The following is an 18,629-nucleotide window of genomic DNA, read 5'->3' as shown; positions in this document are numbered from 1 at the left end:
GTGTATGGACATATTAGAAGACTCAAAACCACTGCAATGTGTGCACTGAATGATGGAAAACTCAGTCTTACAAAAGCTGGAATCTCAGTTAAGTGGCAAGATAAACTTGAGAGAAAAGGGAAGATTTAGAGAGCAAAAGTAGTCTTGAGATGATGTTGCACCTGTGTCACATTGCTGCAATGCTATTATACTGTGGCCTTTTAGGTCACAGCCGCTTCCGGAAAAAAAAAAAATATTTTAACTGCGGAAACCCGTAAACTGTGGCAAGCCCAACCATCATTAAGAAAAATCTGTTGACAAACATATTTACCCTTTAAGTGCTGCTAGCTAGCTGAATTACTTGGGTGCTTTAGTATAGAATAGAGGCTAAAAGTGTGAGAAAGCCTCTAGTAGCAAGCCCACAAATGGCACATTTCAGATCGGTGACTTGTATTTCAGTACGTAACCCCGCCCGCAAAATTCACAAAAGCCACCATTAGTGGGTTCAGTTCTCACCTCGAGAGCGTGATGGAACTGGACTCAAGAAAGGCTCCGGAATGCTCTTGCATTGGTGGTTCTGGGCATCCAACGTGTTCAGCAATATGCGCACAAGCATTTGCACCTGTCTTGATAGCGGTGGCACCCCGTAGTCAAACTGAAAAGCAAAAAAATTATAACGACTGGGTCATTAACACTGCTGCTCTTCAATCCCATTTGAGAAACTGAATTCCTAACCCACCATGAGAAGCTTGAAAATAGTATATGGAATGGTTTTTCTTAGAGCACAAGCAGATTTTCAAGCAATGAAGAACCAGGTCACTGACAAGAATCAGGTCGCTGACTTTGCTTAAGCATTTGTATCAATGGTGGCAACATTCTTGAGTTAAGTCTTCTAAAGTTAAGACTTCTGATATGTACGTACAACAATCAAGATGCATTGCAACCTGCTTGGATATGACCGTGAGGGCAGCTGTTTTGCACGATCAGTGCTATCGGCCGCTGAGTGCAGTGCCATAACGCGAGAGAGAACATGTTGCTTCTCGAGGCACATGCAAATATGAACCACATATCTTTTCTTTTTGGCACTGGAACCTTGCCTGGTGGGAACGTATCTCCCGCGGACACTGTCCGCATTGACAGCGCTTTGGCTACTGGGGGGTGGACACACATCTATGCCATAATAGACAGTCAAAGGCTTTTCATCCCTCAGAACAGGAAGTCCTTCTTATCATCTGCCAGATGGTCCAGTGCATGCAACAGCAATGAGCGCCATTTGTACGAAAACATGCTGTTCAGGAGAGCAAGCTGCCGGGCTAGTTGGTGATGCATGTTGTTTACTAGGAAGCGCAAAAAAATGAACAAGGGACAGAGTAGGAGACACAAAAACACGTTCACGAGTGCTACTAACAACTGCTTGTTCATGCTGTAGTACACGCATGTAAAACATGCTGGCTCTTTTGTTTCTTCAGACCAACCTTATTGTGATCATCTGACACCATAGTGAGCTAGCAGTTACAGCTTGGAAACACAAACTGTAAAGTTACTGTGGGTCAGGAGAATGCTCTTCACTCGTTGCACTACCAGCTCTTACTTGAAACACCACCCATTGCCTCAGAGTCCAATGCAAGACTTGAGGAAGAGACAGTGTCTGCTGTGCTTGTGAACAAGACTTAATTAATACAATCCAATTAATTTCATTTCTTTCGAGATGTATACACACATCTTGAAATAGGTAGCTGGGCAAAAAAGCTATTCATGTACAGCTTGAATAGATCAGAGCACTTGATTTTTAGCAGCAGTTCAGACCATGCCTTCCTTAATGAAAAGTTTAAGTAGACTTGTTTACACAGTACAATTATTCATTATTAGCATGCCCAAAAACCGACTGCTTTAATGTGCACACATGCGGGCATAACTTTTCACACATGTGCTATTGCTGCAATTACTAAAACGTAAATGTAGCCTTAAAGCAGTGGTAAGCAAGAATCGCGAAACAAAGCTGCTCGCACTGGGCGACACCGTATTAACTGACTGACTGCACGCACCTTGTACAGAATGACTAGGACGGCCATGAGCCACGAGTGGCGTGCTGGTGGGTCCAGCAGCCAGAGCGAGTAGCGGGGTGACACGTGCTCATGGGAGTAACGCTGGGGCGCCGGGCAGTAGATGAGCACAGGCATGCAGGTGCTGAGCAGCACATTGCCAATCTTGAAGTTGTAGTCCAGCACCTACACAAAAACAAAAAAAAAGAGCACTTCTCATTGTAGGCCCACCCAGCAGTGATGCACCAACTGTTGCATCTTTGTCACAGCACATTAAAAAAGCTCATGATGATGATGTTTTATGTTGTAGTTAATAAATCACGGGTCGTGGTCGTGGTTAATAAATAAAAGGTCGTGGTTAATAAATTATCAATCAAGCATGAGATGCTGGGTAATGTTTTGGGAACGTAAAAAAAAGAAAAAGCTCTAGTCAAAGTTACTGGAAGATGTGCACTTCGCTCCTTCACCAGAAGACTGTTATAACTTTTTTTTTTTTAGAGCTAGTTCAGATATGACGTGGGAATGATAACTAAGCTCCCACAACTATAAATCAGGTGAGAAGCATACTACAACAGTGAAAACAGATCAACAACACAACACAGACGGAGAAACGAGGGGCTCATTACGACGCACATATGAAGAAGGCCAACAGTCACCAAACCGAGGGCAGCAAAGGAGAAAATGTTTCTTTTTTTTAAATTTGTGGTGTTGATCAATGGGAAATTGGTAGAGTAATCAGAAGAAAAAATGACCACATGCCACCAGCAGGATCCGAACCCACGACCTCCGCATGTTGTGTGCGGTGCTCTACCAACTAAGCTACTACGGCGCTTTGCCATTCTTCTACTATTACCAGCACCACCCTCATCCGTAGCAGTGAACATAGAACTTCCTGTATTACTGCAAATGCTGCAGGGAACATGACCGATTGATCAACACCATAAATTCAAAAAAGAAAACAGAAACAAGGCCTATTCTTTCTTCAGTTTCACTGAGTGTCAGCCTTCTTCATAAAGCACAGCATAGCAAGATTATCGGACAAATCATTGCAAACAACAACTAATCAGCAATAGCACCATAGTAGTACCAGGAAATTGTGAATAGTGGTACTAGTGTATAATAGGGATAAATAAAAATCATCACAAAAAAAAGTAAGTATTTTTTGTCAGCATGAAGATTCTGACAGGGCACGAAATTGAACTGTTTGAGAGAATAAGTGACACTGACTGTCGAGAGTGATGTAAGTAGGTGACAGGACATTTGGCCAACAAGGGCTCCAAGTTTCACCCTTCCCTTTGGCACATAACACGTGACCACAAGACACTGAACACACACAATCTATACTTGTGGAACACACGCTGCTTCCACAGCTTTATGATTTATGTCACACTACGATTTGAGGCACTGAAGTGCTTCACATTTGTCTCAGATGGGGTGAAAGGCACCAGCATTTTTGATGGCCAAATACACACTACCAGTGTCATTTTTTGGTGAATGAATACGCAAGCGATGCAGCTGAGACAAGGTGTCAGCTTTGTAAGCAGAAGCTCACACATAGAATAGGTGCATTACTTTCTCCTTGGTCACCAAGAAAAACCATGACTTGATGACAATTCTCTCACATTCTCCACTTTTTCTCAGTTTGTTTACACAGACTGCTCAAGGAAAACACTTTCCCTTTCAACTAGTAGTAGACTGCACAGTCCTGGCAAATGTTACTACCGTCATTGATACTTTGACCACTGTAACAAATGTATAATAATTCTAGATTTGGCCTTAAGGTGCCTACGCTGTCACAAGTAGTGAGACTCTCTTGCTACTGGTGAAAGAATGGTTTGTTGTTTAGCTGCAAGCTAACAGCATCACTCCTCACTTGAATCGTGACTTTTGCACGTGCTAAACAGTGACAGGTGCACTTATGTGTGTGCCAAATGCAAAAAGAAAGCTCAAAATAGAGCCAACGCAAGTGGGAAGGCGGCTTTAGAGCACTTGTATGCTAACAGTTGATTAACGCCCACATCAGGTATGAGGAAGTCATGTGGCAGGTAACCATTTTGTGCAAGACGTCATAACTCACTTTTGGCATTGACGCAAGGAAAGCATTAAAAACTGGAGATGCCCTGAAAAAGACGGAAAAATTGATATATCAGCGATTGAAACATCAAGGACAGTGATTCTAAACCATGCACAGAAGTCGCATGCATAAAATAAAAATAAAATCTACATGCAAAATTAAGATGGTTTCATCACTGCTGTCATGATTTTACTGCTTTAACCCACGTTAAAGTGTTAAACAAGACATACTGCACATATGAGTTAATTTGATGTATTCAACTCTGGAACCATCTGAATAAAATTAATTTTTGGGATAACGAATAATTAACAAAGATAAATACAATGATATATAACAGTAAAATGGTAGACCACTTAGTAATCCAGTTAGTGAAGTCAACAAAATCTCTCAGAACTTAAAAACACATGAACATACCTCAACTTATTTGGCGACACAAGGAAGCCCTTTTCAGCTTGGCTGTATCCCAGGAGAATGTTGAGGTGTCGAAGGACTATCAGCTAAAAGGTTAAAAATTAAAGGCTCTTAACAACCTTCATTTAGAAAAAAAGATCAAATTCACAAAAACAAACAAAGCCGTTCCCTTGCGCTACACATTAAAATAAGGACACAGCATTTATGAAGATGGCAGCATAATACATCAGAACTGCTTGCTGGCTAACAGCCAGTATACTAAACGAGGTTTAGCAGCAAGAAAACATTTACCATCTATTGCTTACACAATGGAAGCCCATAGCAAGATACCGAAAATCAGATTAAAAAACTCGGGTGGTCAAAATCAATGTGAAGCCCTCCACTAAAGCGATTCTTACTCTATTCCACTTTTAACTCTCTCCATACCACACCCGCTATCGATGGATGAAATGGCGATTTCAAACGCTTCCACACAGCCCTTGAACATGCTGTGCAATCTGTCTTGAAACTAGAAACTAAAGTTTATTTTCTCTTTAGGTGTTCTTTATTTCACATGGCCGCAATTATTGAACCACATGTGAAAGCAGCAGAGCGTAGAAGTTGAGGACCGCTGCCTCTGTCAGCATGGCATGCACCCTGAAACATGGCAAGTCTCGCGATTCAGTTGTCTCCCTGGTTGATTTTGTCTATGATTTAGGTAGCAGTCACTCTGAGGATGCTACCTCAGCATTAAGAGAGGACACTGGTCTTAGACCTATTTTCCTTATTTTTAGTCCAATACTAATGAAACTCTATCACGTTGCTCAGTTTTTTTATACTGATTTCAAATATTAAATTGCTTTTTAATTAATTCATTAGTTTCAAAGGTCATTAATGTTAATTAGTCATTTATTAGTCTCTCAGTACAAAAAAAAAAGGCTGAATAAAAATCATTTTTAACCCATGGCAACATAGTATGGTGAGTAAAGAGTTCAATAATCAAAGCAGTTTTTCCATTTTGCCCTTATTAGTAACTTTACAGCACTTAGAATAGCAGCATTCAAAGTGTGAATATCGTGCATCGATAAACTTTGCAAAATTACAAATTCTTGAAGCGTGATTGAACAATTGTGCTTCGATTATTGCGTACACTGTGCCTCCAGCTTCCCTTAGCAAACAATATGGCATGTCTATCTGTCCTAGGCGTTGAGATATTGACGTACTAAGACAGCCAGGTGTCCAAAATTTGCACTGTGTTAAATCGCCTACTCCTGCACAAATTGAGGCCACACAGTGGTCTAACTTAAATTTTATGGTCAAAATACCGATTTCCTGGAGGAGAAAACTGGTACAGTTGAAGAATAATAGCTATAAGCTCCTAAAATGTCATTTAAAAAAAATTGATTTTTGGGTCGTTTTTTGGTCCCAAAGACCAGTGTCCCCCCTTAAACTTTAATTAGGAGGGCGAAGAAGACCTGAAGAACCAGCTCAGAACACTGGTGGCAGCGCCTCAATTAGTTTCTTATTTGGGCATGTTTTTCCCAACTCAGCAGCTGTTTTGAAAATGCTGCTGACAATACTGATGTTATTTGCCTCATTTGTAATGTTTCCATATCATTTGGGCAGGATTTGAGAAGGGTGCGCGCTACTGTTCTTCCCAATGGCATGCCCAACTCTAGGTCATAAAGTGATTGTTTTCTAGCTAGAAAACTTAACGAGCATGAACTCCGATTTTTTCAGAACTATTTGCTATTGGATAGGCGCAGACACTTTATAGATTCCAAAGTTCGTTAAAAAATTTTTCTTTCCTAATATAAGCATATCTTTGTAAGTTTTGTTCAAATTCTATCTAAAAAACTTGATTGTGCAAATATAATTTTATAGAAGACATGCAACACTTTAACGAAGCCCATATTATTAAAAATAGTTTAACTGGCTTCATGTTTATGCAAAACCTCATAGTTCTAGGACCAAGAAACTTAAACAAAAATCCACAAAATAGGCAATTTTTTCCACAGTAGAGAAAGAGTTAAGCCACTTCTTTATTCCTTCTTCCATCAAAATTTGGGTGTTTACCCTGAGTGAGGTCCTTACTGTGCCTTTATTTTTCTCATAACTAGTAATTATTACATATCTTTCCACTAGCAGATTAGTTATGAAAAGACTGTTTATTTAGAGAGTTTACTTATATAAACAGCTAGTTGGAAGCTTGAGAAGTCCTGCGAACATCTAAACCTCTGTCTCATTTTATGCTACAATTCATGAACCACATAATCTAAATGTTAACTAGGCCAACAGCAAGTTCCTCCAAAGCAAACCAATCAAAACGAAAAAGCAGTAGGTACACATACCTGGTTCCTAGCCATTGCTTTCTCCTCAGTCGGGTGTGACTGGTCAGGTCTAGAGAGAAACTTCAGGTTTGAATGCAAAAAAAAGCAGCAGCAGCAGAAAAGCAACAAAACAAAGCAAACAGAAAGAAGCCAACCAAACAACAATAAAAGAGGGTGGGCGTTAGAAAAAAAAAGTGATGCAACCAAAGAAATTTTATTAAGGGTTTTCAAGCAGAAAAAAAATTGGAAACAAATCGGCAAGAAGGAGGTGTTGATAGGAAAGAAAAAATCGAGTCTACAGTCAGTACAGAATTTAAGCTGCCAGCAAGTTCTGCTAGCTGAAGTGAATATGCCACAAACAACAGTAAGTTGTTTTGTCTATTAGTGCGCCTATGAGCTCAAAAATTAAGCTAACCATATCTAAAAAACGAAGTAAAATAAAAGAAACCAGACTAAAGGTACAGAGTAAATCTGTGTTTGTTGCAGGTACTAACCACTGCCCCCCAAGCTGTGGCACCTACAGTCAACTTCATCAACTTTGATTGGCACCTGTGCTAGAACCCCTGCATTTAAAGCCTTTGGTTCTGGTTCTTGTAATTTTTTAAAATTACTTGTCAATGGGTAATTTTATTACCGTGTGCTACAGATGTGATGCAAGTGTTCGTAACCAACAGCTCCTCAGCATAAGTACACAGACCCTGTAAGCCCTCACATGCTTTGTTCAATGATAAAACTCCACATTAGTAGTCAGCAGGAGACCACTGCAACTGATATGCTAGTGTTGAGGCTAATGGTAGTGGAGTTCTTCATGTATGACCCAAGGACATACTATGTACAGGAAAAATGCAATACAAAAATATTCATGTGTGCCCTAAATTATATAAAATGCCATGCTGACCTCCATGAGAAGGAAGATGAGCAGGTGGAGCGTGTCCTTGTCGTGGTCTTCCATATCCATCACCCGGTGCACGACGTGCAGAAAGTGGCCTTCTTCTTGAGCCATATCCTTCAGGTTACCATCTGGGAGAGCAGACATATCGTGTAGCACAGGGTAACATACTGGGAACTTCTTCCTGCTCATAGGAGAATGAATTAGTGGCCAATCTCCTGTGACCAGAGTATGACACTGATGAGACTCCTATGCATTTTTTTTTAAGTATAAATACATCGAGGCTGCTCACTTACGCCAGTTTAGCTGCAAACTTTTTATTGGTTTGTCAGTTTATTCATCAAAAGCAGAATACAGAAAATCAGAATACAGTACAGAGGGATGTTGTGCACAGAAAACATTTGTTTACAGTGGTACTATATATGAGATGCTTTGTTCTCAATATTTTTTAGTCCACACACAAATAGTCATTGAAAGCTCAGTGCTTAGCCCTCAGAATGGCAAAAAATTGACAGATGACTACAATCACTAGTAATGCGAGATTTGAGTGCAGCTCTTTACACGCCACCTGCCACCACTGACGGATGGCGTGTTATGCTGCTAGCCACCCTTCCCGTGGTGGTCACCTTCCAGGTGGCATTTCGCTCTGTAACTTGGACAACCGGTTACGCCGACGACACTGACGATGGTGTGGAATGCCGGAACAGGTGTCTAAGAACTGCACTCTAAAATGTGGAAAGCGCAGGTGTCACTATTTTTGTCCACTGTTACAGAGGTGTGCATAATGAGCCACTTTGTACTTAAGTCATTTCAGGAAAGTGTTATACTTAATACAAAACACACTCCCAAGCTTGACATAAAACATACATCACGGCTCGCAAGTGTTGCTCACCTGGAAAAAAGCTGTTTGGGAAATGCTGCATAGAAGGGTATCCACTGAATGTTCCAGCAGCGCTCATCCGAGAGCTCTTCCTCTTGAGCACAGGAGCGGAGGACTGGCGCCCATATATCTTCTCTTTGTCAACAACTGGGAAGAAATTAAAGCACGAGTGCAGTCTTTGTCAACCTACACAGCCTGAAGTAAGCCAATGAAAATGAGGAACTGAAGACATTAGTGCAACTTTAGTTCTAATAATCGACTGATCTGCGCAATTCGAATTATGTGCCTACGCAAGAAATACTAACCAGCATATTTGCTCACTGGAGTGTTTATTGTTAGCTTATTGCTTTTCTTCAAAGCAATTTCTGCATTTCTTATTTTCAAGAAGAGTGCTTATTTCAAGCATATATATGACCTGCCTGTTAGAACAAAAACCAAACTGTCTCTGCAAGCACTTATACTGCAATGCATGTCAGAATATGCAACAAAAAAAGTAGTATTGAAATTTGAAGAACAACGACTTAGCAGCCAAAAGTGTGTAAAGTGTTTTCTTTTCATTGTAAGCATCACTTTCTGTCCTTTCCCAAATGAAGCAAGAATACTGCACACAAAATAAACACAACACTTTACATTACAGCACTTTCAATAGCCTGTAGCGGCTTTTAAACAATAGACCTCACATATCATTTATGAGTACCACTCTGGCATCTAAAGGTGCCTCTTGTTGAGCGGTGCCGAAACACTCGAGCTTTTCAGGCCTGCTGCTGAACCAAAACGACATGTGCGTGGGAGCATTAGTTGGTCCTTTCTTTGCTTCCCCACTCCTTCTCATCCTCCCATGCACACGCATGCACCAGTGAAAACAATGACCAGAGTTGACCGGACATGCAGTTCAAAGCACTGCACTGATGAAGATATGCACAGGTAGTGAATGAGCGGATGTTAGTCTGTCAAGCGTTCACAAAACTGTAAACAACAACAACAACAAAGACACACCCATCTTGTCCTGGCGTGAGATCATGCCCCCGGGGGCAGACATGGCACGCTTGTAAGGCCATTTCGTTCCAAGGCTGGCTGTGAGTGTGCGGCCAGCACGCGTCAACGACAGAGCTTCATGGGCTCGGTTCAGTTTGCGCTGGAACACCTCGCTGTTCTTGTTGCTATTCTTCAGGTCTGCAACACGCACACACAATAAAAGAAAAAACAAAGTGCAGTTTTTCTACCTAGGGAGACAAAAGGGTGTTGCACACACCCATCTACAGGTGCAGGTTTCTGCAGGATGCTTTTTTTGTATTACTGTTGCTGTGGCTACTGCTGTAATGCAAGCGGAAATATCTCTAATGATTCCAGCATTGTCCTTTACATTTTTTATATATTGCTCCTGAACATTTTTTTCACTGGTTTCTGCATGACCAATGACTAATCCTGCATATATGGACATTAATCCATTAACGCTATCATGTCATACCCATAAGGCAGAGCTTAAGTTTCTCCTCCAATTTCTTGTTGTAAGAATATGATAATCCATCAATATAGGCAAAGTTCAATTTGTGCTCAAATTCCCATTAATACCTTTCTGCATATCAAAGATCAAGCCATTTTGCTCAGTTCACATCTGGTGAAAACTACAATCAAGAAATAACTGAGAACTGGTTAGAATATAACAGCTCACAAGAACTAGGAGCGAACAAAAACCATAACTCAATATAGTGTCAACATTTAAACACGTCGTCAGTATATTTGGTGGCATGTCCCCACCGTTGCATGCAAAAACTGTTTGCTTAGTTTATAAAATTGCAAAACTAGTTAATGTTTTCCTTAAACCAAGAAAACTGATCTCCGACATATCTTAACGCTGTCAATCATCTGGCTTTCTAGGGGAATACTGCGAAAGAGAAATCGTCCAGGCCAGTGGCGTACCTCGAGTGTAACTGATCTCGCCGCTCCTCTCGAGGCTGATCTGAGCCTCCATGAAGAGGGCGTCAAAGCGGTTTAGAAAGAAGTCCCACGTGAGGAAGCGCCGCTCGCTCAGATGGCTGTAGAGTTGGAACACCGTCTGCAAGATCATGGGCCGGTCCAGGATCACCGTGTCGAACTGCGCCTCCAGGCACCACACCAGCAGCTGTGCAAGAAAGGGCAAAGAACCAAAAACAATGTCATCGGTGGGACAATCTATCGAGATAATGGTGTTGCAACAAGGGGCACATACAGGTCGTCTGCTGTGCTAGCTATCCATCTCCAAGCACCTCATCTGAGTGCATAACTATATTTTGCAAAGTTAAAAGCCTGACTATGGCACACATCTCGTTCTGGCCTTTATCTACATCCTTGATTTCTCCTTTGAGATGTGTCGTTTATATGAAGTGGGCATGCACATCTCACCTTGAGAGATGCTGTCTTAATGCTGTCCAGGGACAGCAAGGCTCTCTCAGCCACTGAAGCCTGGATGTCATCCAGGCAGTGGACCAGGTAGGAGAACGCGTTGGCCAGCGATGACTGAAGTAGTGGGCTGTTTTTGACTGTGTTGGGTTCCACGAAGTGTGCTATCATGGTCACTTTCTCCACTGCATCATCACAAGAGAACCAGTGAACAAGAGAAGCACAAAATGTCGCACTGCACTTCTGGTGTTACCACTATTTAAGGACTAAAGTGCTGAACTGATTACAAAAAAAAAATAAACACAAGGGCAAAGACAAAGTGCGTTACTTGTCCAGTCATACCTCTGTCGCAGCCTTTGTCTTTCTGTAACAAGTCTAATGAGCAATTTCTTAAGTATTAGCAACTCACCAGCCCGGTTCTTGCCCTGTGATCATTACAGTGAAGCCTCGTTAATTCAAACTCAAATAATTCAAACTTTCAGCTAACTCGAACTGACACTGTCATCCCCATCAACATCAAGCCTATTAAAAAGATTTCCACTATATTTTGCTTTTCATAAAATTATAACAAATTCTTGGTTCCTTTCAAGTTTCAAATTATAATGAGAGTGAATCGTACTGTACTATTTCATGCATGTTTTTTATGCACACAATAAAAAAATGGGCTCAAAAATTTATTACATGCATGCAGTGAATAACACAAAGCTGCCAAAGATCAGAAACTTTTGCTGCCTTGCTCCTGATTGCTTGCACTTACCAGCGGCGAAGCGGTCTCTCCAGTTCTCGCTGTGAAAGTCAGCCTCGACTGCTTTCCAGAACATGTCCATGCCACTTGGAAGTGTCACACAGTGCAGCAGGAGCGGCACGCACAGGCGGGCAATTTGAGAAAACTCTGCCTGCAGCAGCTTCCAAAGGCTGCGCAAAACAAGGACAAAAAAAAGACAATGACTGTGAATAAACGCCACACGCACAGCTCCCCTCGGTCATTATTGCCTATAAGGTATTACAGAACCCGCTGGGTTTATTGCTTTACACTTGATAATAGACATGGCTCTGCAGCATCACATAACAAGAACAGTAAAAGAGGGTTTGTCACACACACACGTGCACGCACGCACACACAAAAAATCGGAATAAAATTTCTACTAATGTCAGTAATAATAACATTTGCCTGTTCTAAAACATGAAGTATTCCATGAACTCGCATGGATACTGAATGTGTGAATGAGAAGTCTAGCAATAGACACCATGGGAACAAAGCTAGTATATCTGCTTAGCTAAAGCCATGATTAGCTTATTTCAAGAAAAATAGAAAGAAAGAGCAAGAGAGATAAACTGGGTGAGTGACTTCCAGCACTGGTGACTCTATAGCTACCCAGGAAACGATCAGCTTCTTCGCATGAGCTGACAACTGCTTGCCTTGCAGTAAGAAAGCTGTCAAAGATAGGAGAATTATTACATATGTGTCAGCCATTGCTTTCCAGCAGTAGCACTAAATGAGTAAAGGAGCAAAAAATTATGTAACCACAGCTTAAATGATTACCATGTAGCATAATGATGTAAACACAGTTGTGCACCAGTCTACTAGCCACATCTGATAACATTTAGTTTACACAGTGCACAGTTCAACTACCAAAAATTTGTTGTGAAGGATGAGTAAATATACAAGCTACTGTGAACATAAGTTATACAGTTACAACATTCAAATTCCATAGGTGAAAGGAGAAGCCATGACAGAGGCTGTTTGCTTGGCACAGCAGTAAACAACACAAAACAGGAGTTAAAAAATTGGCAGTGGTTTAGCTCCGTTATGCCAGGATCTACATAGTGGGAGGTATGTTTGCCTAGCTGAGCTTGTTGTTGGCACTGTATGTTTAGCAATGAGAGACATGTCCACTTGAAATGTCCGGGTCGCAGATACCCTTTCGGATACTAGAATGGTGTGATCAGTCACACGACGGGCCTTCACATCCTCTTCGGTTGGTTCCCATTGATTGACGCCTTCCATAGGCTCCATCTCGGCGGCTATGTGGCGTCTATTACGCTTGGCAGTCTGGTGTCTCCGTTTGGCAAGGTGTTCCTCTCTCTGTTCGGGCGTCTGTGCTGCTCTCTTCGCCGTCTGACGCTCATTCTCTCTTTGTTGAGTGGCCAACTGCCAGGCGACAACCTCAGGATTGGAAGATTTATTGTTCTCTTGTCCATACCGCCGTTTAGCAGCAGCTGGACTCTCCTTCTGTGCATCCATATCAAGCGTTGCAATACAGCCGCCGATTACATCTCCGCCTTTTATACGCAATGCTGCGCATGCGAAGACGCACGGTTCGGGTGATGAACGCGGTGTGACATCATACCAAATGGTGGTGGCGGCGAGCCGCGCGGTGTGACGTCATGCCAGATGGGGCCGCGAGCGTGTAAAGCACAGTAACCGTTTCACATATCTCGCTCGACACCCAAACCGTGCCGTAAAGGAAAGGATAAAGGAGGAAGGGAAACGACAAAGCGTGCGGTGCACCCACTCCTCCTTCCCGGTCGCCATGGTGATGGTGCATGCGCACAACTGGCCTGCCACATGTACCATGGTAGCACATGTGCACAACTGGCCTCTCACATGCACCGTGAAATGCTTGACCGGTAGCCTAGTGTAGCTCCCGCTACAAAACCCAAAGTGGCACGGCTTCCTGCCAAAACTAGGCTACCAAGAAAAGGGTCGAAGAACATATCAGCACAAGGCAGTATGGAATAAAAATTGTGGGACTAACTTGGCAACCAGAAGATTTTCTTGGCACCAGATGAGGAAGCCCCGGTGGTCGTGGGCTGCTCGGTTCAGCACTTCCGCATGCAGGCTGAGTAGTTTGAGGCACGTTAGCAGGTGGTACAAAACGTCGGCATCCTCATGCACTGCCATCTCCTGCAAACAGACAGGCAAGTTGTGGAATTCACTCAGCACCACATCAGAGTTCAAAAACATCAAAGCTCTGGGAGTAGTTAGATGGTAGGCAGTCATGACAAGATGAGTGCTTCTTTCATAAACCCAGCTCAGAGAGTACTAAACAGACCACTGGTGCTGAATCAGATAATCATACGCACTCAAAAAGCTATTCTGTTAACCAGGACAGCAGTTTCAACACTGACTGTTCAGCTGGTAGTCAACAGCTCTGTGTTTTACTTTAATTTGTACGCAAGCGTGCTTGAGCAAATACTGCATCCTTTCATGACTGCTGAAAACCTTTCCTTTCGAGAAAAAGCTTGTGAGTCCATACCTTCAGCAACACATAGATGACGCGAAGCTGAGGAGGCAGTTCATCAATAGTGAAGCGAAATTTTCCTTGGCTGGTGTGCCAAAATGATGAGTCCTCAACTGGCTCGGGGGCTATCACAGCACGATCGTTCTCATCAACCAGGGTTGCCGATGCAACGGTGCACTTTGCCTCAGCTGCAAAATTGCAAAAAGGAAAAAGTCAGCATCAGCTACAGATCCACTGAAGCCAAGACCACAAACCGAAACTTTGCAGCCGAATTCGCACTTCCATGCATATATGTCATGAAGTAAAAAACAATAGAACGAAAGCATTTTACCGAATGTGCAGCAGAATGCTAACAATAAAAGAATAAGAATAAAAGAAAATTTTGAAAATTTCTTTATGTATTTACATTACGTTTTTTAGCATATTAGAAATTATTTCACAACTACTTAAACAAAATTTGACTGTTATATCTCCCGAAAATTGTTTTATAGTATATATACATTTTTCCTCTAAATCTCATGAAAAGGCTGCAGAGTTAAGAAAATGTGGCAACAGGCTGGTTCAAGATTTATTGCATTCCTAGATTCGTACTACAGGTCAAGGCATGCTTAGAACTTTTTTTGCAAATCACAAATTTTGGTTTTGAACTTTTTGGGGTGCAGTGTCTGTTCACGTATCTACAGTGAGAAGGAAATTTTATGCAAGAAATTTAAAATTCACCAATTTTAAAAATAATGTCCTGACCTGCACTAAAATCCTACAAGTTCAACAAAACAAACGGGATCAGAATAGATATAACAGTCGTGAAGAAAGCTGCTTCATAAAGTGAGCATCTAGCAGAAAACTGTAGCACAGAATAACGGCCATTGTTCGACCACTTTCCCACAATGCAGAGCAGCTGCATTTCATGAAATAACTTTTTTAAGAGTACTTCCAGGTCGATTTCGGCAATGAAACTCTGGAACAGCATAAAAAAATGAGGTACACAAGCAGATACAACCATTTTCAAAAAAGTCATCTTTTTTGGTCACTTTTGGGGGATTTTGTCACAGATCTCAGAGGCTAGGCTATGCCACCATTCACTTCAAAATAGGGATCACGGAGTCCCTTTCGGTGTAGACATCACGAGTTTGAATCAAGTGGTGGGGAAATGTTTAAATGCAGTTTTCTCAGCAATAGATGAGCCGTTTGCTCAAAAATCCACATACTAAGAAAGAGCCAGAATTTTTTTTGCACTAAGAACAACTATGGGATGGAGGTGTCCTTAGTATTCCTGTTAGAAACACTGGAACTATAGGTATGTGATCAGAAAGACTGCCTTAAAGAAAAATTTGAGAAGCTATACTTGCATTTATCTAATATTTCATTCCTTATTGCTTCGAAATGAATGAACCTTTATTAAGCAAAGGCAAACAAGCTTGTGCAACATAAAAGGAGGCCCTTCTGTTCACCTTGGCTGTAGCATTAAACTACTTAAATGGCAATGAATACTATCACCACAGGCGCACCAAGCAAGGAAAAAAATGAGCAGTAGCATACTAACTCATAAGCGCCACTGATGATCTTCGCACCTAACAAATGTGGCTTATGGTTGGCCCACATTCACATATGCTACATCAAGAAGTGCAGCTTGGTTGGTGGTTACTGCGATAGCTCAAGAAAATGCTGCAAACATTGTGCACATACATAATATAATATCACAAGCATAGCTGGTGCTAAAAAGATATTGAATAAAAGCGTGACCTGCGCACAAAAGACCAACAACACAAATGTTAGGGGCATGAAATTTCACAGCAGACTGAGCTACTGTACGGTTTAGTAAGAAAATTGTTACGAAGATCACTATTAAGCAAAATGTTTTTCATGCTGCACAAAGCAGTGGTGTTGCTAAGCTGATCCTAAACTCCAGGAACGTGAACGTAAGTAACCATCCAGATGCCACTGTAAGGAAGAAAGAGGCCCTTACGGACATCATCTTCAGTAAGCGTGACGGCACGTGCGAAGGCGGTGACCACTTGTTCCGTGGGCATGATGGCCACTGTATCCAGGTGACCAGCACACTCTTCAAATGTAGCTGTCATCAAAGTTTGCACTTCAGTGGGCTGCGACACTGGTTCTGCTTCTACCACCGAATCGGGGCTCTCCTGCACATGGCAATAGCACGGGAGATTCAAACCAGGCGATTCAGCGCACAAATGTTAACATCAAACTTGAGAGGTCTGCCTGGCTGTAAACTTGGCAGGTCACTCCAGATGACAGTGATGAAGTGCGAAGTGATGCACATATAAGCCCCTTCACAAAAACATCCAATACTATTTACAGGATACGAATAAATGCTGTGTACAAAATGAAAATACCAGAAGGACGTTCATCGTATATGTACAGCATAAAGATTTTCATGAATCTGCCCTCCATAGAAATCCTAAGTGGCTGAAATGGCATGTACGTGGCATCTACAGTTGCCAAAAATTTCTTGGACATTGAACTTTCAGATATCTAGATTATTTAGACAGTAAAATGAAACCATTCATAGTATCACATAGTTATATAAGGGGTCTGCTTTTAAAAAAATTTTTACATCTTTTTCAAGTTTGAAAAATCAGTCAGCAACCGTATATGCAGCAGTCTTGTCATAACATATGCAATAAATCAGATTATCATATGCCACATGTAAACATAATAAAGAAACAAAATTGAAATGAAAAGTCTAATTAGAACACAAGGCCTTTCATGTTGGCTTAATAAATTGGCAGTGGCTTAGCTCGGCTATGCCAAGATATACATAGAAAAAGCTAAGGCATCGCTTGGTTAGCCTTGGTTAATCTTGATTGCAAGTCCAGGTTAGTCTGGTTGTCTGGCTAGTTGTTGTCACGTGGTTTGCCAAGCGGTTGATCACGTGACCAGTCACGTGGTTGGTCACGTGGTGCGGTGCGACCACGGTGGGAATGCGAGCACGGCGAAACTGCGAGCTCGTGGCCAATGTAGCTTTCGCTGCAAAATATGCGGTGGTGCCCTTTTCCTAAAAAGCATTAGCTGAGGTACCACAGGAGTGTGCACAGACAGAGACTGACCTGGCTTTCAGGGACAGTTGGTATCGCAGGCTCCTTGAGGGCTGCCAGAGGGGCTAGGGTTGGCTGGGTCCTGTGTGGTGGGGTGGCTGAGGAGGACCGCTGTGGGTCCTCCTTGAGAAGTGGCTTGGGCGAGATGGGAGGGTGGCTGTTGGTCACATTTGACGGATCTGTGGGGATCTGGCGGGACAGAACAATGCAAAATGCTGTTATAAATGCCCGCAGTATGTTAGATGCTTAGAAAACTGGCAACATAAAAACCTAACAGTATAATGACACAAGCCAATGGAGCCTTGCTAGGTCGATACGAAATGGAGCAACAAAAAGGGCATACAGCTGGCACAGGATGGAATGGGTACTAGGTGGTACTAACGACTACAGCAGCCTTTGTAATATAATGGCTCTTTCTGGTATATTTTTCATGAAAAATTAATTTTCCGAAAATTCTAACATCAAGTCTAACTGTCCTCTATAGCAAAACAGAAAAAAGGACAAAAAAGGGATCTTGGGACAAGCATCAAGGGTACTTTAGTACACACATAACATGAGGATGTAAATATATATTGCATGATAAATAGATTCAACAAGCTTTTGGTTCACACCTAACGAACGTAGTCGCACTTATGATGGTACCTGAAGCTATGAGACCAACCAGCATGTCACAGGTGTTAAGCACTGCTTACGTCAGCCATGGCGACCTCCATGACGGGGCAGAAGAACTCTATGAGAGACAGCACCAGCTGGTACCAGATGGCGGTCATCTCACAGAAGAGGCACGCCACTGGCACTGGCCCGGTTCCACCCCCGGCGCCAGTCTGGCAGCATTGGTGCTGCTCACGCGGCAGCCTCAGCATGGAGTGCAGCAGAGACAGGATCTCACGGGCCTCATTCGTGGCCAAGCCCCGGTGTGCGGTTATCTCTTGAAGCTCCAGCTGCAAAAGAACAACGAAGCCACTGTACATTGCAGCAAAAACAGCTGTCAAGATTGACACTATTCCAGATCTCCTCTAAATAATCCAAAAGATGGGCAAGGACTCTCTTTAGCTTGGGAAAACCCAAACAACTTTCAAAATGTGCTGAGAAACCCCACATGTCCAGTAAAAAACAGCATGCGGATGCAAGGCCCCTCAAAGAATGCCCAAATTCAATTACTAATAGCTGGCTATATACTGAAACAGTCAGGTATAAGCAATTACAGTACTACTATATCATTCCAAGAATGATGTCACTTGTAATGTCAAACTTAAAGCTTATAAAAAAATTATTAGGCCAACGTTGCAATACATAAGTACTGTCTGTGATCCTCACAGTTAAAATCAGGTGAATAAATTAGAAACTAGAAACGGCCCAGAG

At 42.2% G+C, this 18,629-nt stretch overlaps 1 protein-coding gene across 2 annotated transcripts in view; it reads right to left on the bottom strand.

Annotated features, from left to right (window-relative positions):
• Positions 1–18,629, bottom strand: part of unc79 (UNC-79 domain-containing protein) — a 75,592-nt gene that overhangs the window by 29,851 nt on the left and 27,112 nt on the right. For both annotated transcript variants that reach the window (XM_077665693.1, XM_077665695.1), the window contains 16 exons: positions 17,960–18,208; positions 17,280–17,456; positions 16,175–16,352; positions 14,224–14,396; positions 13,723–13,871; positions 11,721–11,878; positions 10,967–11,148; positions 10,505–10,706; positions 9,581–9,757; positions 8,597–8,731; positions 7,714–7,835; positions 6,837–6,896; positions 4,510–4,592; positions 4,099–4,141; positions 2,025–2,207; positions 496–634 (listed from right to left, as the gene is read on the bottom strand). In XM_077665693.1, the coding sequence (XP_077521819.1) occupies positions 496–634; positions 2,025–2,207; positions 4,099–4,141; positions 4,510–4,592; positions 6,837–6,896; positions 7,714–7,835; positions 8,597–8,731; positions 9,581–9,757; positions 10,505–10,706; positions 10,967–11,148; positions 11,721–11,878; positions 13,723–13,871; positions 14,224–14,396; positions 16,175–16,352; positions 17,280–17,456; positions 17,960–18,208 (2,410 nt within the window). The remainder of the gene's footprint in view (positions 1–495; positions 635–2,024; positions 2,208–4,098; positions 4,142–4,509; positions 4,593–6,836; positions 6,897–7,713; positions 7,836–8,596; positions 8,732–9,580; positions 9,758–10,504; positions 10,707–10,966; positions 11,149–11,720; positions 11,879–13,722; positions 13,872–14,223; positions 14,397–16,174; positions 16,353–17,279; positions 17,457–17,959; positions 18,209–18,629) is intronic.

The sequence above is a fragment of the Amblyomma americanum genome, chromosome 5, assembly GCF_052857255.1.
Source record: "Amblyomma americanum isolate KBUSLIRL-KWMA chromosome 5, ASM5285725v1, whole genome shotgun sequence".
Taxonomy (NCBI): Eukaryota; Metazoa; Arthropoda; class Arachnida; order Ixodida; family Ixodidae; genus Amblyomma; species Amblyomma americanum.
The sequence above is the reverse complement of the archived record's forward strand: the minus strand, read 5'-3'. Positions and strand labels throughout refer to the sequence as shown.